This window comes from Lutra lutra, chromosome 9, assembly GCF_902655055.1.
Source record: "Lutra lutra chromosome 9, mLutLut1.2, whole genome shotgun sequence".
NCBI classification, from domain to species: domain Eukaryota; kingdom Metazoa; phylum Chordata; class Mammalia; order Carnivora; family Mustelidae; genus Lutra; species Lutra lutra.
Window position 1 is genome coordinate 75,690,114 of NC_062286.1, and position 22,765 is coordinate 75,712,878.

General features: G+C 40.4%; 1 protein-coding gene across 1 annotated transcript in view; it reads right to left on the reverse strand.

The window, feature by feature from the left end:
- The window catches only part of VWA3B (von Willebrand factor A domain containing 3B), a 235,846-nt gene extending 231,504 nt beyond the window's left edge, over positions 1-4,342 (reverse strand). The window contains 2 exon segments of the mRNA XM_047746614.1: positions 76-352; positions 4,134-4,342. Coding sequence (XP_047602570.1) covers positions 76-352; positions 4,134-4,190 — 334 coding nt within the window. The 5' untranslated portion in view covers positions 4,191-4,342.
- Between the last annotated feature and the right edge of the window lie 18,423 nt (positions 4,343-22,765).

The following is a 22,765-nucleotide window of genomic DNA, read 5'->3' on the forward strand; positions in this document are numbered from 1 at the left end:
TGCAGCCCCCTCAAAGGCTAAAGGATTGCAAGCTGGTTGGGATCCCCAACCAGCGTTGCTTTATGAGTACTTTACCTTCACAATGTGGGAATCCAATCTGTGACAGAATCTGTTTCAAGGTCAATTTGTTGCTCTTAAGCCCATGCAGTTGAAGCCATTCCTCAGATGAGATGAGACTCTGCCCGGCCAAGTCTGTTTTGGTGTTGCTTTGTCTCTCTTGCCCCTGCAGCTGCTGCTCAGAGATGGTGGAAGATGAGGCTGAGAGCTCCATCTCTGAATTAGGATCTAAGTCACAGAGACCTCCCATAAGAGCAATTGTCAAAATCAGACTTGCTGAAGACTTGGAAACAATCTGACATCAACAAAGGATAGGTTTAATATTAATTACAGCACAATCATTAAGTGGAATTCAATCTACCAGTTAAAAATGTTTAATATAGATGCTTATTTGCTGACAAAGAAGATACCCACATATACTGCTAAAATATATCTGCAAAGTTCAATATCTATCCATACATCCCCATATATACACAGAGGAAAACATCTAGAAAGGTAACTGCCAACAGTTTACAGTAGTTTTATCTGTGTGGTGGGAATATATGTGGTTTTTGCTTTTTCTATATTGTTTAAATGTTTACATTATTTAAACATTTCTGAAAGAGGATTGACTTTTATAATCAGAAAAATGCAAAGCTCTTCCATTTTAGAAAATAAACATTCTCTCCTGAACCTTCATTATAAATCAGTACTCCAATTATAATTGCACCTGACCTTTTACGTCCAAAGAGGATACAGAGGGTAAAACCCTGACAGGAAATACACTGGTTCTACAGATGGAATGTCTAACGGGGAGCTAGCAACAGGGAGGGAACCGGACTGTGGCTCACCCCAGCTAGAATACCTGGATTCACTTTCCAAATGTTTTATTTTAAAGTTGGACTTAAACATTCTGAGTCATGTAACCAGCTGTTCTGGGACCAACTGGACTCAAGGCAATATGCTACATATTAAACTTATCTAGACCTGCCTAAATATAGCTCATGTACACAAGAGGGAAGGAGTGGCCCAGACTCTGATGCAATCTTAAAACCACTCACCACAACTTCAGACAGGGAGAGAAGGAAAGGTCTGCTTACCTCTGTACCCAGAGTGTGAAACACATGTGTTTGTTTCCTGGACTGTAAAACTTTTCAACAACAGAAATACTCCCTTTTCCCATTTCTAAAACTCCAACCACATTCCCTGCAAGTCTATGTTACGATATGAAAATCAAATAGAGAAATCAGCTGGACATAAGCTAGGGAGTTTTCATGAAATGATATTAGAAGTATTTTTATAAGCACTGAATGAGTTATGCATGGATAAGCACTTGATAGACTTGAAAGAGCTATGTCCCAATAAATGATTTAAAAGTCATTAACCTTTAGTAATTGTACCACTTTTACCTCAAGTACCTTTTTACCCCTAAGTTCCCAGTCATACGAGCTATTAAGTTTGGGCTTCTCCTCCTACGTTAGACTCACAGAACATGAAAACAAGAACAGACTTCAACTTTTTTTGAGATCTGGTCAACAAAGACTACCAGCTGAAGGACTTTTAAATTTGGCTAACGGTTCCCATAGAAACAAGAAAAGGAAGCTCAGAATAAAGATTTTTGATTATGTCATCATTTCCAGTTCATCTTTCTTCTCCCTGACACATACTCACCCATCTCTTATGTTCTTCTTACTAGAGGAAGCTACATGTCATAGGTTAAAATGGCAGCACAGCTATGTAAAATGTCTTTATAAGGCAACTAAACTGGATTTTGGAAACTAAAAGGTTTCAGGAGAGTCGTACATTTTAAGGCCAAAGGGACATGTTCTTGATTCCAAACAGAAGGCAACTGAATCCTCCAGCTAAGGGGCATGCCCCAGTGCCTCCTGCACTCACATGGCTTTAAAAAAATTTTTTTAAATAAATATTTTTGAAAAGATCTGGCTGGCTCTACTGAATTTGAGAACATGTATAAGTCATTCTGATTCAGGTCTTGACTCTTAGGATTTGTTAGCCTGAGAAGACCCATATTATCGGAAATGAAAGCAACTGGACAATGGAAATAATCCAAGGAGACAGGGAAGGAAAGAAAGGGCATCTCCCAACAGAAGGAATCCTTCTACTCAGACTGGATAAGAGATCCTGCCAGACCAATGAACCCAAATGACCTGAGAAAGCCACCCCTCCACACACTGCCCACCCCCTTTCCAAGCTCCAAGCTGGTCTCAGGTGGTTCTCCTATGGGAAATCTTAACCTTCAAAGAACTGCAAGCTCTACCTCCTCCATTAAGCCTTTCCAGACCCCCTCACCAACCTTCTGCAACATCTTCCCAGCAAAGCTCACACTTTTGCTTTGACATTTCACCAATATGACTCCAGGCACTTCAGATTCATCCTCTCTAGACTAAAAGAAGGTTCAGTGACTATAGGGACAAACTGTATGAATATCCTCAGCATAGCACAGTGCCTTAAAAACAGCAGGCACTTTGTAAGGGTGTTGAGCTGAATTAAACTGATCACTCGGAATTACTGAGAATACTGATTTTTCAAACAAGGCAATGATTTTTTAGTTCAACCAAGTCTATTACCAGGAAATAGCTGTCTCTTTAATAGAGACATACTCTTTTCCACATATTACTATGTTGTTATTATTATTACTGTGGTTTTTCGGGATTTCTTCATCTGGGGTTATTACAAATTGGGGAACAGAGGAATTCAGAAGCAAGAAACAACAAATCCAGTTGAACCCTGCCCTAAGTTTTAAAAGCTATGCGAAGAGCTTAGTTTGGGGAAATACGAAAGGATTTCCAAAAGAGAATGAAGAAGTATAAACAGGGAGGAAGTGGGGGAGTGAAAGGCTGAGCTGAAGGGAGGAGCAGGCAGGGAGAGCTTGCGGAAAAAATAGAAAGGTTAAGTGGGCACAAGTCAATGGCCCCAATTAAAGGAACTAGAGGGGTCAAGCACAGTCATCCTGTGCTGCTAAAGTCTGCTCATAGGGGGCAGCCAAGAGATGCCCCAAGGTCGTCCTGAGGGGAGCACCTAGAGGAAGTTCTCATGGTTTAACAGAGTAGCTCCTATATGGTCAGAGATTGAGGCACAACGCACATATTCAAGTCCATTAATTCAGCTTAAACATTGGCTATACTTCTGTTTTATCAACATCCAAAACTGCCTATATCCTTGTTAGTCCTTGCTGAAATGAAGTCTAGATTAGGTGGGTATATCTCGTGATTTATGTGAGTTTTGAATTACAGTTGTTCCAGGGAGAAAGGAAGCTGGGAGGAAGCCCCATGGGTATTCTAGAGCAACTCTCCCCGCAGAAACCCTTAATGGACTCCTCCCTCCATTCTCCTGCCCTGAGGAGCAAGGCTAGCCTGTGATCATATGCTCAAATAATGTGGGCAAAGGAGACTGAAATGGACTGGCCCACAGTTAAGAAAATGGGGTCAAGAAAAGAAAATCTAAGAATAACGAGGCTGCTCTATGAAGACCATTTCTGAGAAGGAAACCAAGAACTCCCTAGAAGATAAGAGAACTCTACCAACTGGAAACCAAAACTAAGGAAGTTGCATGCCCATATAAAAAGAAAAGAAAACGGGGCTTGTCTTAGTGACGTGATTGTGGAAAACCACGTAAAAGAAGAAGAATGGAAAAAAGCCAAAGAATATTCCAGACCAGAAGGTTGCAGAAAGCTGTAATCCACGCAGATCCCTGTTTTTGGACTATTCGTTTTATCATTATTTCTTAAAAATAACTTTCTCCTGGTTCTTGTATTAACTCCAAACCCAGGTGCACTTCACCTTCTTATTGCTGTTGGCCTATGGTAAGTGGGAAACCAAGAAAGCTGGTTCTCCACCAGAGCGGCTGAGCTTCGCGGGGAGTGGGGTAGGGTGGGAAGAGTTTCGCAACAGGAGAGGTCCTGTACCTGTGTCTCAGCCTGACCCCAGGACCAGAGAAGTTCAGCGAACCTGGGAAAGTGGCTTAGTAACTTTTGTGGAGGGCGTCCACGTAGGAAACTGCGTAATTCCAAGCTTTCCCTCCACAGCTTCCTGGAAACCTCGAAAGTTCTGTCGTGGAAGGGATCGCATCCCACTTACTAGGCAGTCTGTCGGATCAAAGACAAGGAGGTTCCTGTTTAGCAGCCGCCCTCTCATCCTCTGGGGGCCCTGTAACCCCAAAGAGCCGGTGAGGCGCTCATCCCGCTGGTAGATAAAGCACCGACTTCGGCATGCGAAGGGTCGCCGCTTGGCGCCAAGAATTTCAGACGTTCGATTTCTCTGTGACCCCAGCCCAAATGGCGCGGCGTGTTGACCACGGCGTCTCCCGGTTGCTCAGACGCGGCCAATCACAGAGCGGCTCCTTGAGCCGACCCCGCCCACAGAGCGCGCGCCCGGCGGAGGCGGGGCCAGCGGGCCCGCTGGCCGAAGGTGGGGGCTGTGAAGCAGGTTCAGGGGCGAGGTGGCAAAGTGGGTGTCCTGGATCCGCAAGGCACTTTGGGACCCAAAGCAAGAGTCCCACGCTGGGGGACAGGGCGGATGGCACTGTCCCCTCCGCCTGTTGTTGCCGGGAAAATTAACAATGGCGGTGAAAATTTATTAAGTTAACAAGCAGATAACGCAGAAAAGCCCGGGTCAGGGCGGAGAGCGCGAGCAAATCGTTGGAGGAAGGCGCCCAAGGCGGGAGCGAGGCCCGTGCACCTCAGGAAGCATTACAATTAACTTCTGTACCTACTTTTCAGCGTGCAGAGCACTTAGGTCTGCGTAATCTTGTTTAATTTTAACCTGAACGCTGTGAAAAGCTGTTCTTCATTTTACGTTTGAGGGAAAGAACCTTCAGGAGGCGGGGTGGTTAGTTATGGACGGCTCAGCGGCCGAGCGAGTGTGAGCGAAGCTAAGACAGGTGAGACTCAGCTGCAGTTTGGGGGGAGGGGCTGCAGTTACCAAAAAAAACCTTATTTATTAGATAGGAGTATTCCTATAGCATTATTTTCTCCATTTGGCTTTATTTTTAACCCTTATTTTTACCGTATCCAGTAAGCAAGGAGCTCAAAATACAGGCTTTATGATTTTTCAGTCACTTGGAAATAAATTTGTGCTTAACAAAAAGCATCTTTAAATCCTTAATAAAAGATCCCACAGGCAAGTATTGTTTTTTATATTGGGATATTAAACTGTGTTTTAGATTTCAAAACTCAAAAAGTGACCAGATCATTTGTAAGTTTTTGAGTCAAAGATCTAATAAAACGTAGTTCGCAGTAAAACTGAACAATTCTGCCCCCACCCCACCCCCCCACCACCAAAAGTCTACTTCATCCACAGGAGGTTCTTTTTCCTACATTCTTTTTTTTTCCCCGAAGATTTTATTTATTTATTTGACAGACAGAGATCACAAGTAGGCAAAAAGGCAGGCAGAGAAAGAGAGGGGGAAGCAGGCTCCCCACTGAGCAGAGAGCCCCATGCGGGGCTCAGTCCTAGGGTCCCAGGATTATGACCTGAGAAGACAGAGGCTTTAACTCACTAAGCCACCCAGGCACCCCATTTTTCCTACATTCTTTTAATGCCTTTATAACTTCTAAAGGCTAACAGGCTTGATCTCAGATCACAAATCATTCCATAAAATTACTGGATTATATACCTTTGGCCTTATAGATGACACCTGTAACCACACCACCAGAGAACAAACAAAAATTCAACAATACTAAAAGATTGTGTTCAGAAGGGAAGTAGTACAGCAGCCACGCCCACATTTGCCAATGCCACAGTAATCCCTGCTGTCCACACCCTGCCAGACTAATATTGTTGGGTCTCATGGGTTAGATAGAGGGCATAGCATTCACACAGCCAAACCCACTGCCTTACACAGTCACAAGGCACTCCTGCCCTCACCTTCACTCCATGCATTCTCCCTTCCCTGTGACATTTGCCATTTACATGCAAGTGACTGCAGATGACTCTATGCTTTTGTCAATTATATGTATGTGCCTGCACGCATAAGTTCATATGAAATAGTTAAACATTAACTACTTATAGATACACAAGTAAGCAGAAGTTTAGGTCCTTTGGAGTACTGCATAGTTGATTCTGACTTCAGTTCGGCTAGCCAAAGGATGGTTCACCTTATTTTTGGGTGAATTGCATGGTCTGGAATAAGACTACCTTTAGCACAGGGGCTCCTGGGTGGCTCAGTGGGTTAAAACCTCTGCCTTTGGCTCGGGTCATGATCCCAGGGTCCTGGGATCGAGCCCTACATCGGGCTCTCTGCTCCGCGGCGAGCCTGCTTTCTCCTCTCTCTCTGCCTGCCTTTCTGCCTGTTTGTGATCTCTGTCTGTCAAATAAATAAATAAAATCTTAAAAAAAAAAAAAGAATACCTTTAGCACAGTTGTGATATACCGCTGTTCTGAAGTTTACCACATTTGCTTTGAATTTACATTCCACAGATCATTCGTATCCTACTGTCAACCTTAAAAATTGGCATTTATCGTGTCACTCCCATCCTTAGCTTCAGACTCTTTGCCACTGCCCTCAACATAAATGCTCCAGCAGAGATACTGGCCTTGTCTCTGCCTCTGATCACATTCTTTTACTCAGACCACCCCTTTCACCTGGATTATACCAGCTTGGGAGCCACAGAGCCCCAGGTCTCTTCAGGGTCAGCTCAAGCTCTTCTCTCTTTGCAAAACCTTCCATGGACACTCCAGCCACAGTAATTTTTCTCCCCGTGTCCAGAATCAGAGCATCAGCTGTCAGTTGGCACTCTTGGCAATAGTGTACTGCCTTGCGACAGCCCTTCCATTGTTATTTGACCCTTGTGCTGTTTTTTTAGGTTGAATGGTTTTTCTTTTTCTTTAAACCAGTCTATTACTGGCACCAAGTGTGCTTATGATCATAATTAGAATCTTTTGGGGGTGGGTGGAGGTCAATGAAACTGAAGGAGAAAAAGCAATTTTCCTAACCCCAGTCCAAGAACGGGAACCAGAGAGAGCAACAGTAGAATATTGATTTAAGGGAATCATTTATATGGTGAGAAGGAGTCTGAGATGGGACTTAATACAAAAGCACTCCCTTGGAAGGCAAAGGCTGGGGAAGGGGAGTGGGGAGTGGAGCAGCTAAGTCAGATTGAAGTCACTGCTGAGCCTTCCAGGCTCTGCTGGTCCAGGGTGTTTGGGCTGTCAGGGGCTGCCTTGAGAGAGGCAAGTGGGTGGGAGCAGGGGAAGGCAAAGTCGAAACAGACATTCACATCAATTATGATGTTCTGTAGTTCATGGCTCACTTTTTGGGGAGTGACTGCCAACCTGTGACTCTCAATGTAACATCTCTTGTGTAACAGAGCTGTTAGGCATAACTGTTCTACTCTTGATAATTACTATGTTTGGGGTTCGCCAACATTCAAAACAATAGCCACAACTTACTGAATGTCAGACAGTGTTCTAAGCATTTTAAATATATCGCTTCTTCAAATCCTTACAAAAGTCCAGGAGGAAAACACCATGATTATTTCCACTTTACAGATAAGTAAACTAAGACATAAGATTAAGCAGCTCCTCCAAGATCACTCAGCTAGTGAACTATGAACCCAGAATTTGAACCCAAGCAATCTTAGTACCCTGCCCCCTTAATAAGATGATGTGTTGATCACATGTTGGCCCTAATTTCCTCCAAAAGAAATTTTCTGTCATCCCAGTTGTACAGTGTTCATTTAGAACTGGATATTAAGGCCACGGTGAAAACTTTACTGGATTTGAATGGGTATTTAACAGCACACATCTCAACATTAAATGGCATAAAGCAGGTCTGTTTTCTAATTACCCCTCCCTCCCACACTTCTTGTTAAGTTTGCAATGTGCCATTGTTTTTAAAAGAACTAGATGCCTTTTAGTCTAATACTATATCCTAATAAATAAATAAAGAAGAATTAAATGATATTTCATCCAAATGAAAAAGTTCCAAACATTTGGGAAATTTAAAATCACTCTTCAAAGTAGATAACTTACACTAAAAGCTGGCAAAGACAATATTCCCGGATTAGAGTTTGATCATATGGAAAAGATATTCAGGAATGGGCCTAAATCTTGCCTTGGCTGGGTATTCCTCTTCCTATGGTTTCTGAGGAGAGAATATAGAGACAGGCCAATGGCAATAGGCAATAGGTGTTACCCAGTTTTAGGTCCCTCTAACCCAAGGGTGGGTTGACCCAGCAACCCCATGTGGGTGCAGGACGTGGACAAAGAGCTAGGGCCTCACTCCTTCTAAGCTCAGGTCTATCTACCAACTCCTTACCATGCCTGGCGGGCAAATATGTAGCACTGCTTATGTGGGAGGAAGAAAGAAAAGAGGGCCTGCCCACTAGAAGAGGTAAACCCTGGTTTGGCCTCCCTCTTTTCCCCTTGGAGAAACAGCGAAGTGCCAGAGAGAGAAGCACACCTGGTGGATAACTTCACACCCATAAACTTGGTGCCATCAACATCCTGGAATCTGATCCAATTAGAGCAATACTCCTACTTCTTCAGGATTGAAGGGAGAGAGGAAAGAGAGGAGCTGGATAACATCAGAAGAATTAGAACATTCTCATTGGTGAATTTAATTGTAAAAATCCTACATAAAACAGTAGTAAATGGAATTTAATAGAAGATTCTTTAATCATTGTTTTAAAACGGTGAAAGTACATACCTTTCTGTCAAGCAATTCCACTGCTAGGTTTCCTTGAGAAGACTCACGAGTATTTTTATAAAGCAAAATAACGAAATCATGGAAATCACCTCAAGTCCACCAATAAGGGAGTGGTTGAAATTATGGTATACTCTCACTGTGATATGATAGCAGTTTAAAAGAATAAGTTTTTTTGTTACAACATAGAAAAGTTCAAAGGTATATTGTTGAGATTCTTTTAATCAAATTGCAGAACAAATACATGCAACATAGTGCATTTTTCTATCAAAAAAAAAAAAAAAAATGCACCTAAACACGCAATTGTACTGTTGCCGCCATGTTTCGTAACCCATTGGCTAGAGCAAGTCACATGACCCATCTAATTGCTAGGAGATGGAGAACTACGGGGAGGGAACACAGCAGAGTCCTCGGGCACTGGGAATTTCTTTGCCCTATGAGCCAAGGTTTAGCTTTTGGGAAACAACAGCCAGAAGGAGTTGTAGGCACTCTGCTCTCCACTGTGCTATATCCATCACCTGAGGAAATGAGGTAGAGAACAGGCAAGGGCATGCAGAATGTACAGAGAGCTGGAAACAAATACACACACGTCTCTTGGTCCAGCTTCATCTAAAATTATATACAGCAGACTCTTGACAAGACGGTCTTGAACTGCACAGGCCTGCTTATACATGAATTTTTTTTTTAATAAACACAGTACAGTAGCGTAAATGGATTTTCCTTATGATTTTCTTAGTAACTTTCTTTTCTCTAACTTATTTAATTGAAAAAATATAGTATAAAAAAAGAACATAGTATATATTACATATAGCATACAGAATATGTTAATCAACTATTCAAAGGCCAACTGTGCTGACATTTTCTTGCTCAGAAAGAAATGTTGTCACAGAGGTAGGGTTTAGAATATTCTATGCCAAGGGCTTTTGTAAAATATGAAAAATGATCATATGAAGATTATCTCTATTCCTCAAATATCTATTAAAATAAAACCATTATGTTATCATAAGTCAGCTTTCAAATGCACTATAATTCTCTGGGAGCTTAACGCTATGGAAATGTGTGCCTTTTGTTGAGTTGGTGCTTTCTTGTTCCTGTTTTTGTTTTTTATTATGCCTTAAACTCACCCAGAGTACCTCTCCAATATCGTCGGCCTCCCTCACCTCTTTTAGCTGTCAATCAGAATTATTCTACTCTGATCTTAAGGTTTTTATGCGTGAATAAGGCATGGGCCATTAAGTGTACCTCAGTGCCTTTCAAGAAGAGAATAGGGCATAAATAAACCCTCCAACAGAGAAATGGTGGCATCTTTTTGTCCGGAGTGGTTTGGGGAGTTTCTGGAAAAGGTGGGAGCCGAGAGACTACTCCACCCCTGGGAATGGACCAATGGTTTCACATATTTTAGGGCTTGGAAACCTGGGGTGAAAGCGGCTTTGCCCTATTCTTCACTTGAGGCTCCACCCCAGCTCTCCACCTTGCAGGAGTCACTCAGTGGCTAAGGCTTCCAAAGGGCAAGCAGAGCCCCCAAGGCCTCAATCACCTGGAGCCCCCGTAGCTACCTCCTCTCTCGAGTTGGCAGGAATTTGCCTCCACCCTCCAAGCCCCAGAGCCCAGTCTTCCAGCTCAGCTTCACATGTGGCCTTCCTCCTGACCAATGAATTAGCCCTGCTCTGGAATCATTAACAAATAATGGAAGGATAATGTGTGTGGCTGTCCTGGATGGCACACTCCTGGCGGCTAACCCTTCTGCCAGGCCAGGTCTTCAGTGCCCTTGGACCTACCCAAGATGCTGGTCCAGAGGACAGGAGAAGAAGCCAGCACAGGCAGCCACACTCAGGGCCTCCCCCACCCCAACTCAGACTTGACTTTGGAAACTGGGTCATGGAAGTAGAATTTTAACCTGTGTTCTTCATCCAGATACCACAGGATTCACTCTCTCATTACCTGCAAGTCTTTGCTCAAATGTCACCCTCTCACTGAGGCTTTCCTTGACAGGGGCACTGAAAACAACAGACAATGCCCACTCTCTCCCCTCAGGCTCAGTCTGCCTTCCCTGCCTGACTTTCCTTCAGAGCATACATCGCTGTCCAGCTTCTCAACATTACTCATTTTGCATACATCTATCTCTCCCCTGAGCTTTTTTTTTTTTAAGATTTTATTTATTTATTTGACAGAGAGATGGCAAGTAGGCAGACAGCAGGCAGAGAGAGAAGGGGAAGCAGGCTCCCCACTGAGCAGAGAGCCCAATGCAGTGCTCGATCCCAGGACCCTGAGATCATAACCTGAGCCGAAGGCAGAGGCTTCAACCCACTAAGCCACCCAGGTGCCCCTCTCCCCTGAGCTCTTAGAGAACAGAAACTTCTGTCTATGTTGTTCGTTGCATATTTGCAGAGACCAGAGTGGTGACTGACAAGCAATAGGTCCTCCACGCAACTTTGTGGAATGAATAAATATGAGAGGAACCTAAATCCTGCTGCTTTAAAAAAAAAAAAAGTATTATTTCTATAGGGTATCGGTAACGGCTTCATCAGACTAATTGAGCAAATTAATTCCCTTACCTGGATAATCCACCCTGAAAGACTTCTCTTCCTCTGTGGCCATCAGGGAGAAGCTATAGACCAGTTACAATGATGCTAGCTGCTGTCAGGGACCTGCCCAGAAATACACACTGGCTCATTCACTACAGAAGTTGGTATCTTTCTCACTTCAAGTCCAAACATGATATTCCTGATCCGCAGGTCCTCCACGCAGGGATCTAGGGACCCAGTCCCCTGGTGTCTTCCCACTCCACTGTCTCTATCACTGACTTCCAAGCTGTGGTCTAGCTCAAACCAGTAGAAGGGGAATGAAAACTGGAGGGTGGCAGTGAGAAGGTTTGTGTGAGCCAGACCTAAAAGAGGTATTGGTCCCTTTCGCTTAAATGCCATTTGCTAGAATTCAGTCCCATGGCCACACTTACTAAAAGGGGGGCTAGAATACAAGATCTCGCTGTATGCCCAGGAGGTAGAAAAGGAACTTGGAGAAAAACCAGCCAGTCCCGGCCACCTACTCCCTTCACTGGTCTCCCCTTAGCATATTCACAAGGCTAAGTGACCTCACCAGAGATAGCACTGAAGCTCCCAGGATTTGTTCTCAGATCCGCTTATGTTGGTTAGAATTCTACCACATCATTTAATTAAATGTTATTAAATTAGTGAAATACAAGCGTTAGAGGAGAAAAAGTTCTCATTTCTCTGAAATTTAGGAAGAATGCTTTGGAATTGCTTGTCTGTGTAGATGGAGGCAAGTCACTCAATAACAACATTGCTGAATTAGGGGTGGGTGAAACCCTCGTAAATGACTGGGGGGAACGGGACAAGCAGTTTTAGGAATCTGGAAGCATTCAGCTCTTTACGCTCTACCTCCACCTTACACAGAGTGAAACTGGTTATGAGTGCAGTTTTTCAAGGAAAAAGAAGCATCTCCCAATAGTGGACAAATATGCCAAGAAAAAGCCTTAATCCTGATATGTTTCAGAAAAAGATAAAATCATGACTCTAGTTCAGATGTAACAATGAATGTGTGTGAAAATTCCATTAAACTTGTGAAATGAAAGAACCAGACAGATGTTGTAACCACTTCAAAGGCAACATTTTTTAAAATGTTATATGGAGTAAAATAATGTGCAAATGGACACAGACTGGCTTTCCCACAGGGGCAAGGGAAGTTCATCTCTACCAGACAGGACATAATTTGCATGTGTATCAGCTACCCACATTGCAGATTTATAAAATAGCTCCCATAGAATTGATCTGATAAGGCAGAAGGTTAAACTATGGATGATACATTGTTTTCCACTGAAGCACAGATTTTTTTTCTACAACTCTTTGTCAAAACACTGGAGAACGAACACCTTTACATTAGCCAAATTAAAATGAGGAATGTAAGACCTGTGTGTCATTTTTTATTTTATCATTTCTACATTTTCAATGAACTGATTAGCAGTTAGCCCCAACCTCTTGAATAAGACAGTCTCAGCTATAATAGATTATCTTTCACTGGACAAAAAGAGTAAAGAAAAGGTTTGGTGTTTCCTACTTTAACAAAAAGACAAAATAAAACAAAACAGAACAACAGGACTTGATTATCTTTTCCAAATATAGTAAACTGATACACAAGCCTTAAATAACCACTGGGAGAAACTGGGTGAAGGGCACCAAAGACTTCTCTGTACTACTGTTGCAACTTCCTTGAATATATAGTTATTTGAAAGTAAAAAGTTAAAAAAAAAAAAAAATTCAAGAACAGCACCAGGAGAGACCCCATAGATTCTATCTTCCCCTTCGGGTAGAACAATAGAAGTGGTCTGTTAGGCACAGGGAGGGAGGGATACGGGGAGGCCTGATCTGTGGATTCAAGAGGGATTAGCAAGTCTTACAGGACAGAGCATTTCTTCATTTCTTCGCTCAAAGAAGGCACGGGTGTTACAAAACCGATAAATCCTGAGCAGGCTGGAGCATGGAGAACTCGAACCTGATAAGATCTTAGCAGGAGATGGAACTCATTCTTTTTCTCAGGTTTTAGGACTTCAGGTTTTTATTTTTAAACTGTCAAATGTCAAAATGAGTAATGGCAATAACACCAACGTCAGTGTCAATTGCCTGGTTTTGATAATGTACAATGGTGATGTTAACATGTTACCATTGGAGTTGAGGAAGAGTAGAGGGAACTCTCTGCCCTAGTTTTACAAATGCCTCTGAGACTATAATTAGTTTAAAATAAAAGCTTTTTAAAAGGTGGGATATGGGGGCATCTGGGTGGTTCAGTTGGTTAAGTGTCTGCCTTTGGCTCAGGACATGATCTCTGGGTCCTGGGATCCAGCCCGGCATTGGGCTCTCTGCTCAGCCGGGAGTCTGCTTCTCCCTCTCCCTCTGCCTGCACCCCTCACACACATGTGCTCTCTTGCTCTCTCTCTCTCTCAAATAAATAAATAAAATCTTTTTAAAAGATTTTTTTTTAAAGGTGGTGTATGTTTCCAAGTTTATATAGTTGACTTTATGAACTTTTGTTGATTGTATCTTGTTCTTGACAGAAGCAGGAGCTGTAAGTTCTCTGAGATGTTGGGTCCTTTGTAAAGTTGGATGCATTTGGGGGTAAATTGTAGACCAAGTTAACGTTAAGAGTACCATTTTTAAGGTGTTGGAACTTTTCCCATCAGCATCTTAAGGATCATCATAAAAAAATTAAGAAGCAGAAGTGCTTTTTATACAATGAGGGAAGGACAGACCCAAGGAAGTTTCCTTTGGCAGGTAATAGTCAAAAGTCTAGTTTCCAGGGAGGAAAAAACCTTGACTGTTTCTCTTCTCCCTGCAAATGTTTTTAAAGTCAAAGCTTTGTAGGAGACTTCTTTACACCTACACAAACCTAAACAGAGACGTGGGCCTGTTATGCACGTTTCTCTTGATAGAAACAATGGCATGGGATCCCCAAATGCACAATCACACCGTTACCCTCATTACATCAGGGCTCTGGTGTTCCTGGTCTTCTTGGGTGCCTTTATGCCAGGCACTGGGGCTTTGACTATGCAGGGCCATCTCCAGACATTGTTTGTGATATGAAATGTTAACCTTTGGCTGTGTCTAAAATGGAAGTCCCCAGAACCCCTGAGCTATCTGCCCTCTTTCTTTGCCAGGCTATCCTTTGCCCTGGAACCATCTTTGTGTCCACTGTGGAGACTCACAGTTAGGGATGGGGAAAGATTTATCTGCAGGCTGAACAAGCTAAAAGAGTTCTGTTGCCTCATTTAGAAGAATAAGAAGACCACAATTGTCTAGTGACAATCATCTTTTAAAATAGACCTTCCCTAAGGAACAGGGGATTGTTTTGAGAAAGTAGCTTTCTGTGGTATCAAGGGGCATTATCTGACAGTCACTGGTGAAGGGCAAGTTTTATCTGATGTGTTTCAGCTGGGAAGAGTGCCCTACAGCTTGTTAATTCCAGCAGTGTAAAAAGTACTCTTGTCCTACTACAGTAGGAACCAGAGAGGTGCTGCTTCCTAAAATTGAAGGTCCCCTTTTTGTGAACTCGTTCTTGTATTTAAGACCCCTTCTCACATTTCTTTCTTTTATGAAAGCAAATAAACAAACCATTTGTGTATTCTCCACAGGATTTGTAGCTATAGGTGGAAAGATCCTGTCCTACCTTCCAAAAAGCAACTTCTATGAGAAATCAGAAACCCAATCCTTTCTCAGATTTAATTTCACTTAAGTAAATTTTGAGGTTGAATTTTACTCAAAATTTGCATTTTTTTTCTTGCACCCATGGTCATCTAATAGTTAAATCCATACAGCCAGGCATCATGCTATAAGTAATCAAGACAAGTGCAGTCTTTTCCCTTAGGAAATTTGCACCTAAATTACCAAGTCATCAATAAATAAAGACTAAGAATACATCAAGTGAAGGTCTATAATGTTACAAAACTGTAATCAACTTGAGTTTCAAACAAGAGGCCTTGGTTAAATAAATTATAGTATATACAAACAAGCCATTAAAAACGATGTATAGCAGACCTTGGAAAGGTTGAAACACTCTAATAAGTAAAAACAAAAAGATTCCAATGTAATATTCTATGTGGAGTGTACCCATACTAAAAAGAAATATAAATAATTGTAGGTCCCCAGAGGTTATCTCCAAATGGTATGCAGTTTTCTTTTTCTTCCTTTTCCTTCTTTGGAGTTTTTAGTTTTTTTGTAATAAATGTGCATTATTTTATAATTTGAGAAATTACTAACCATTGCCTCTTAAGTGAAGGAAAATGCATCCCTAACATTATTTACAATATGAAAATCTGACACTAATCAATTCTTCTCTTTAAGAAGGTGTGTACATGATTGCTTGTCTGCACCTGAGCTATCTTTGGAAGGAGACTCAAGATTGTAATATTGGTTGCCCCCCAGGGAGGGGAAATGAGTGGTCTGGAACACAGAGAAGAAGGATTTTTCACTGAACATTGTTTTGTGGTCTTCTGATTTGTATATCATGAAAATATGCAGCTTATTAAAAAATTAATTTAGAGGGGCACCTGGGTGGCTCAGACGGTTAAGTGTTTACTTTCAGCTCAGATCATGATCTCAGCATCCTGGGATCGAGTCTTGCATGGGGGCTCCCTGCTCAATGCAGAGCCTGCTTCTCCCTCTCCCTCTTCCCCTCGCCCTGCTTGTGCTCTCTTTCTCTCTCTCAAATAAAGAAATAAAATATTTTAAAAATTAATTTAAAGCTTGAAAATTAAAAAGTCAGTCGGTATCAAGTGAAAGTTACCTTTAGCAGGCCTTCACCAATCCTTGCCTTGATGTCACTGGCAAGCCTTTAGTGTCTGAGACCTCAACCCGCATATCTGGACAAGGCTTATCCTAGCTAATTCACAACATGGAAAGTCTAAGGGAACTGCACATTCCTAAAACACAGTCATGGTTACTCTTTCCAGGAAACCCGATTGCTGTGGGTGGAATATTTAATTGAGTGTGATTTGAAGCTATATATTTTTAAAGAAGATTAATAATGGAAATGAAAACACAAAATTAACACATTTTCATAGAGCCTTCATGGATATCAATGCCATGTAAAAGCCAAATGACTGTCAAAGCTACCTCTATTAACAACGGTTTCACAATAGTTGGATAAAGACCACTGGTGGGAAAATGGAGTCATTGAGTCACATGCAGTAACCGAGACTGCAGTAGAGACAGAGCATATACTCATTGTAAGTCGAAGTGTGAGCTCAGCAAAACAGCAGCCTATCCAATATGTCAACTTGAACTGTATTGGCTTTTTTGGCCTTGTGTTTATTTTATAAATCTCTTCTGGTTTTAAATTTTTATAGGTGTTAAATGCATAGGGATTTTTATTACTAACTTTATGTTGGTGAATTTAAGAAATAATAGGGGCACCTGAATGGCTCAGTCAGCTGGGTGTCAGACTCATGACTTGGTCTCAGGTCATGATCTCAGGATGGTGGCATTGAGCCCCGTGTTGGGCTCCATGCTCACGGGGAGTCCTTAGCAGCTAAAGAAAAGAAGAGGAAAGGAAAGGAAAGGAAAAGAAAAGAAAAGAAAAGAAAAGAAAAGAAAAGAAAGAGCAGAGCCCTGGCTTTTAAAAGTTTGTCTTTGGACTTATCTACTATATGCATGAAGGCTCTAAAAAGTCAGCAACTCTATCTAGTTTGCTTGCTACATGTACCACTTATTATAGAACTTACCAAAGATCTAAGGGGTGCCTGAGTAGCACGGTCAGTTAAGTGACTCATTCTTGGTTTCAGACCAAGTCATGATTTCAGAGTCATGGGATCAAATCCCACAGACTCAGTGTGGAGTCTCTCCCTCTACCCCCATATTCTCTCCTTCTCTCTGTCACACAAATAAAGAAATCTTAAAAAAAAAAAAAAGAACTTGCTGAATGTCTATAATAATCACTATTAGAATTATAATAACAGATAAATGCTATATTTATCTTGCCCCATTCCAACATTTTGGACACAACTGCAATTTAATGTTGATGTTTTTCAATGAACCCACCTTTAAGTTCCACCTCCTCAAAACTATTCCAAAGACATATTATTCTTTGAAAAATGTATTGTGTTGGTTTAAAAAGCCTTAACTGGTGTCTTGGCCCTTAGTGATAATTACTACACATGCTCTGAGAAAAAACTTTGTGGCATATGGCCCGCTGACAGACATGTGTATAGGCAGATGGGCCCATTCATCCCCTGTTCTCAGCACATATATTATTTCAGTAAGGAAATTAAGTCATCCATTGCCTGGTGCCAGCCAGCACATGGTTGTGAGGCTGCTGACCCAGAAGACAAAACCAAAGAAAAGCCAAATAATGTTTTAGGGAAAGAAGAAGAACCTAGGACACTTCCAAAACAGATGTGTTAACTGGTCTTTTAATAGATAATCATATTCCTCACCTTAGCAGCCAAAGAAAAAATATTCTTGATTTTGATAAGAATTTGGTGAATTTGATTATATGTGATAGTTTAGAATATGTCTTCGTAGATGTTCTACTGCTCAAAGAGTTATGGTGAAGGTGGCAATCTTTTGCATGTAGCAATTTTCAGCTCCTTCTTAGACTTGTCATTATCATTCTTGATGATATTATCATCGCTATTACATGAGTAAGGACTACATGCTCATATGTTCTAAGCTCTAGCCAGATAGGAAAAACATAACTCTACACTTTTCCTCAAGGCAAGGAAGAGTGTGCAGTAGAAATCTCCTGAATCTTAGATTCAGTACCATTTGGGATGGACCTAAGGAAAGGGGGATTACAGTGAACACTCCTCATGTCTGAAAGAACTTATGTACATTTGCCCTCATTGCTAAAGTCTTAGAAAAGATAAGTGAGTTCCTAAAATTTCCCTATTTAGGGAATCTGGTCTATTTCTGTGTTTGTGTCTCTTCATCCAAAAAACTGCTATACTCAAGAAAGCTATAACTTAAGTAAAGCACTGAAAACTAAAACTAATTTGAAGCCATGTATGGTCAGCAGAGTTGTGTGAAAACATGCTAAGATTAGATTTACAGGACCAGGATAAAACTTTAGAAATTATTGATTCTCCCAATCAAACTTGTACTTCAGAGTGGTATGGATTATTAAAGTAGAGAAGTGAGAGCTGAACAATCTTAGGAGAAGGAAACCATCGGTACTGCAGAGGTCATTTATAATATTTACTTGCAACTCCCCTAGGGAGACACTTCTAGGGCGTCTAGAAGTGCAAACTACATTTATAACATACTAAGATATTATTTGTCTTTTTCACTGTGTTGACATTTGTATTGATGTCACAAAGCAGTGGTGGGTAAAACTACTAGAATGTTAGGATGGAGTCTTGTGGTGGCACCACTCTGTACTTTTCACTACATATGAAAGAAAAAAAGCAATTTCCCTTAAGAATGTCCCTGATGGGTAGGTAGAGGGTGGTTGGGTTATGGACATTGGTGAGGGTATGTGATATGGTGAGTGCTGTGAAATGTGTAAGCCTGACGATTCACAGATCTGTACCCCTGGGGCAAATAATACATTAGATGTTAATAAAAATAATTAATAATAAAAAAGAATGTCCCTGATGAATCAGCAAATGTATTCATTGTAATAAATATCAACTCGAGTTATTTTAAAATTAAAATTATTAATTTTATTAAATCTCAACCCTCTTTAAACATTTGCTGTGACAACATGGGAAGTACACACAGTATACCAAAGTACAATGGTTCTCTCAAGGATAACAGGCTGTGAGATTATTTGTGTTGTGAGTTGGACTAGCCACTTTTCTCATATAATAATATTTTTAAAAATATTTATTTTAGAGAGAGAGAAAGAGCACAAGGGGAGGGGCAGAGAAAGAGAGAGAATTTTAAGCAGACTCTGTGCTGAGCATGGAACCCAATGCAGGGCTTGATCTCACTACCTTGAGATCATGACCTGAGCTAAAACCAAGAGTCAGATGCTTAACCAACTGTGCCACCAAGGTGTCCCTTATATAATATCATATTTACTTGAAAGAATAACTAATAGACAAATTATGATTGTTTAGAAAAACATTCAAAGAAATAATGGCTGAAAATGTTCCAAATTTGATTTTAAAAACACATTAATCAACATATTCAGGAAGCTTGATGAACTCTAAGTATAACCACATACAGACAAAACCCAAACCCAGATACATCATAGTAAAGATGCTAAAAGCCAAAGGAAAAACAAAACTTTGAAAGCAGAAAGAGAAAAATGACTCATCACTTACAAAGACCTCCAATAAGATAAACAGCTGACTTTTCATCAGAAAGACTGAAGGCTTGGAGGGCATTACAATGACATAGTCAAAGTGCTAAAGGAAAAGTACAATGAACAAACAATCTTATATCCAGCAAAATAACTTTTAAAAATTAAGGCAAAATAAAGTCACTTCCAGATCAATAAACAGTAAAACAGTAAGAGAATCCAAGGCTAGCAGTTCCACCTTGTGAGAAATATGAGAGGAAGTTTTTTTAGCTGAATGCAGGTGACTTCAGATGGAAATTCAAACACACACACACACACACACACACACACACACACACAGCTCCAGTAGAGGTGATTAGGTATTTTTAAAAGACAGTACAAATGTTGAAAGTACAGTAAATTAATAACAGAAAGAAATTTATGAAATTCACAAATATGTGGAAAGTAAATAACACACTTAAAAAAAAAACCAATGAGTCAAAGAAGACATTACAAGGAAAATTAGAAAATATTTTGAGATGAATAAAAATGAGATCACCACATCACAAATCCCAAGATTCAGTAAAAGCTTTTCTCAGAGGAAAACTTATAGCCCCAAGCACCTATATCAAAAAAAAAGAAGAAATATCTCAAATTAATAACCTAACTTTCCATCAAACTACACTGGGAGACAAAAAGAACAAACTAATCACCAAAGCAAGTGGAAGAAAGACAATTGTAGATAATAGAATGAACATTAATGACATAAATAATAGAAAAATAGTCAATGAAAATAAACTTGGTTCTTCAAAATAGTCAACAAAATTGGCAAACCTTTAGGTAGATTAACCAAAGAAAGAGAGAAGACTAAAATAAAGAATGAAGAAGAGGGGTGCTTGGGTGGCTCAGTTGTTAAGCATCTGCCCTTGGCTCAGGTCATGATCGAGCCCCACATCAGGCTCCCTCCCTGGCAGGAAGCCTGCTTCTCCCACTCCCCCTGCTAGTGTTCCCTCTCTCACTGTGTCTCTCTCTGTCAAATAAATAAGTAAAAATCTTAAAAAGAAAAAAGAATGAAAGAAGAGATATTACTACCAATCTTACAGAAATAAGGATTATAAGTGCAGTGTAAATCCTGACAGTTTTTGTTGTTGTTGCTGTTGTTTTCTTGTTTGTAATGCAAGTGCCTGATTTAAGCTTTGATTGCAAAGACATCCACTTCAAAAGATGGCTGTCTTGAGTAAACAAATTGCCTGACACACAAATAGATAAAGACCCAGAACACCCACTGAGGCTCCTTTGTTTTAGAGATCCTGGTTGATTTCAGTAACTGACCATTTGGTCTCCTTGCTTTTATTCTTGCCACAGTTTAAATTCCCACTCTGATGTTTTAAATTCACCAATAAAGAGTAAGCCTGTGAAACCCTTGACCCCCACTGTTGACCCCAATAAAAGCAGAACACCAGGCCTATGTGCTCACTCTCTCTCTCTTTTCCTCCTATTCCCTACTTCAGTATGTGCTCCTCCTCCCCAGTGTGCTGTGTAATTTCCAGGTCTTGTAAGTAATAAACCTTTATTTTCCTAAAGTTTCCTGATGGTTATTGCCCAAGGGCTTCTTTCAATCATAGTAAGAACCACTGGTCCAATCACAGCACTGATAGTTAGTAGGCTGAGACCAACATGCAGCTATGAATAGGCCAACAAACTAGATAACTTAGAAGAAATGGAAAAATTCCAAGAAGTCCACAGTCTACTGAAACTGACTTGAGAAGAACGAGATCTAAATAGACCTATAACAATTAGACATATTAAATTAGGGCCCCCAAGCGGCTCAGTCGTTAAGCATCTGCCTTCGGCTCAGGTCATGATCCCAGGGTCTTGGGATCGAGTCCCACATCAGGCTCTTTGCTTGGTGGGAAGCCTGCTTCTCCCTCTCCCACTCCCCTTGCTTGTGTTCTTTCTCTTGCTGTCTCTTTGTCAAATTAATAAATAAAATCTTTAAGAAAAAACCGAAATATTAAATTAGTAATAAAAAACTACCGACAAAGAAAAGTCCAGACCCAGACTCCTTCACTGGTGAATTCTAACATTTATAGGAGAACTAATACCAATTCTTTACAAATGATTCTAAAAAATTAATGAGAAAGAAATACTTCACAGCTTATTATGAGCCATTATCACTGTGATATCTAAATTTTTTTAAAAAAAGATAACTCACAGAAAACTATAAACTAATATCTCTTATGAATATAAATATAAAAATCTTCAATAAAATAGTAGTAACCTGAATATGGCAATGTATAAAAAGTATACACCATAATCAAGTGGGATTTATCCAAGGAATACAATATTAGTCCAATGTAACTTATCTTAATAATAGAATAAAAGACAAAACCCACATGAATATTTCAATAGATGCAGAGAAGCATTTGAAAAAATCCAATAATACCCTTTTATGATGAAAACACAACAAATGGGAATAGAATGGAATTTTCTCAACCTGATAAATGGTATCTATGAAAAACCCACAGTTAACATCAAACTTAATAGTAAGGGACTGGCTGCTTTCCCCTCCAGCATCAGGAACAAGATAAAAATATCTACTTTGGCACTTATATTCAACATTGTACTGGTAATTCTAGCCAGGTCAATTAGGCAAGAAAATGAAATAAAAGGCATTCAGGTTGGCAAGGAAGAAGTAAAACTCCATTTTCAGACAACATGATCTTTTAAAAACCAATTAGAACTAAAACAAACAAACAAACAAACAAACAAACAAGTTCAACTATAGTGCAGGACAAGATCAGTACACAAAAATCATTTGCATTTTTGTATTTAGGAATAAAATTAAGAAATGTAACACTTATAATATGAAAATTACATAACAATATTGAAAGAAATTAAAGAGCTCTAATTTAAGTAAAAAGACGTAACTTATTCAAGGATTAGAAGACTTAAAATTAAGATGGTAATATTCCACAGATTCAGCTGTAGAGTCAACGCAATGCCTACTAAAATTGTAGCTGGTTTTTGCAGATATTAACAAGCTGATCCTAAAATTCCTGTGGAAATGCAAGGGACTAGGAATAGCCAATGTTGAAAAAGAACAAAACTGAAGGAATCACATATTCTGATTTCAAAAGTTGATACAAAACTACAATGATCAACCCAGTATGATACTGGCATAAGGGTAGACATACAGAGCAATAAAATAGAATTAAGAGTACAGAGATAAGTCCTCACATTCATTGTCAATTGATTCTCAAAAAGTGTGCCAAGACCACTCAGTGGGGAAAGAAAATTATTTCCAGCAAATGCTGTTGGGACAACTGAATAT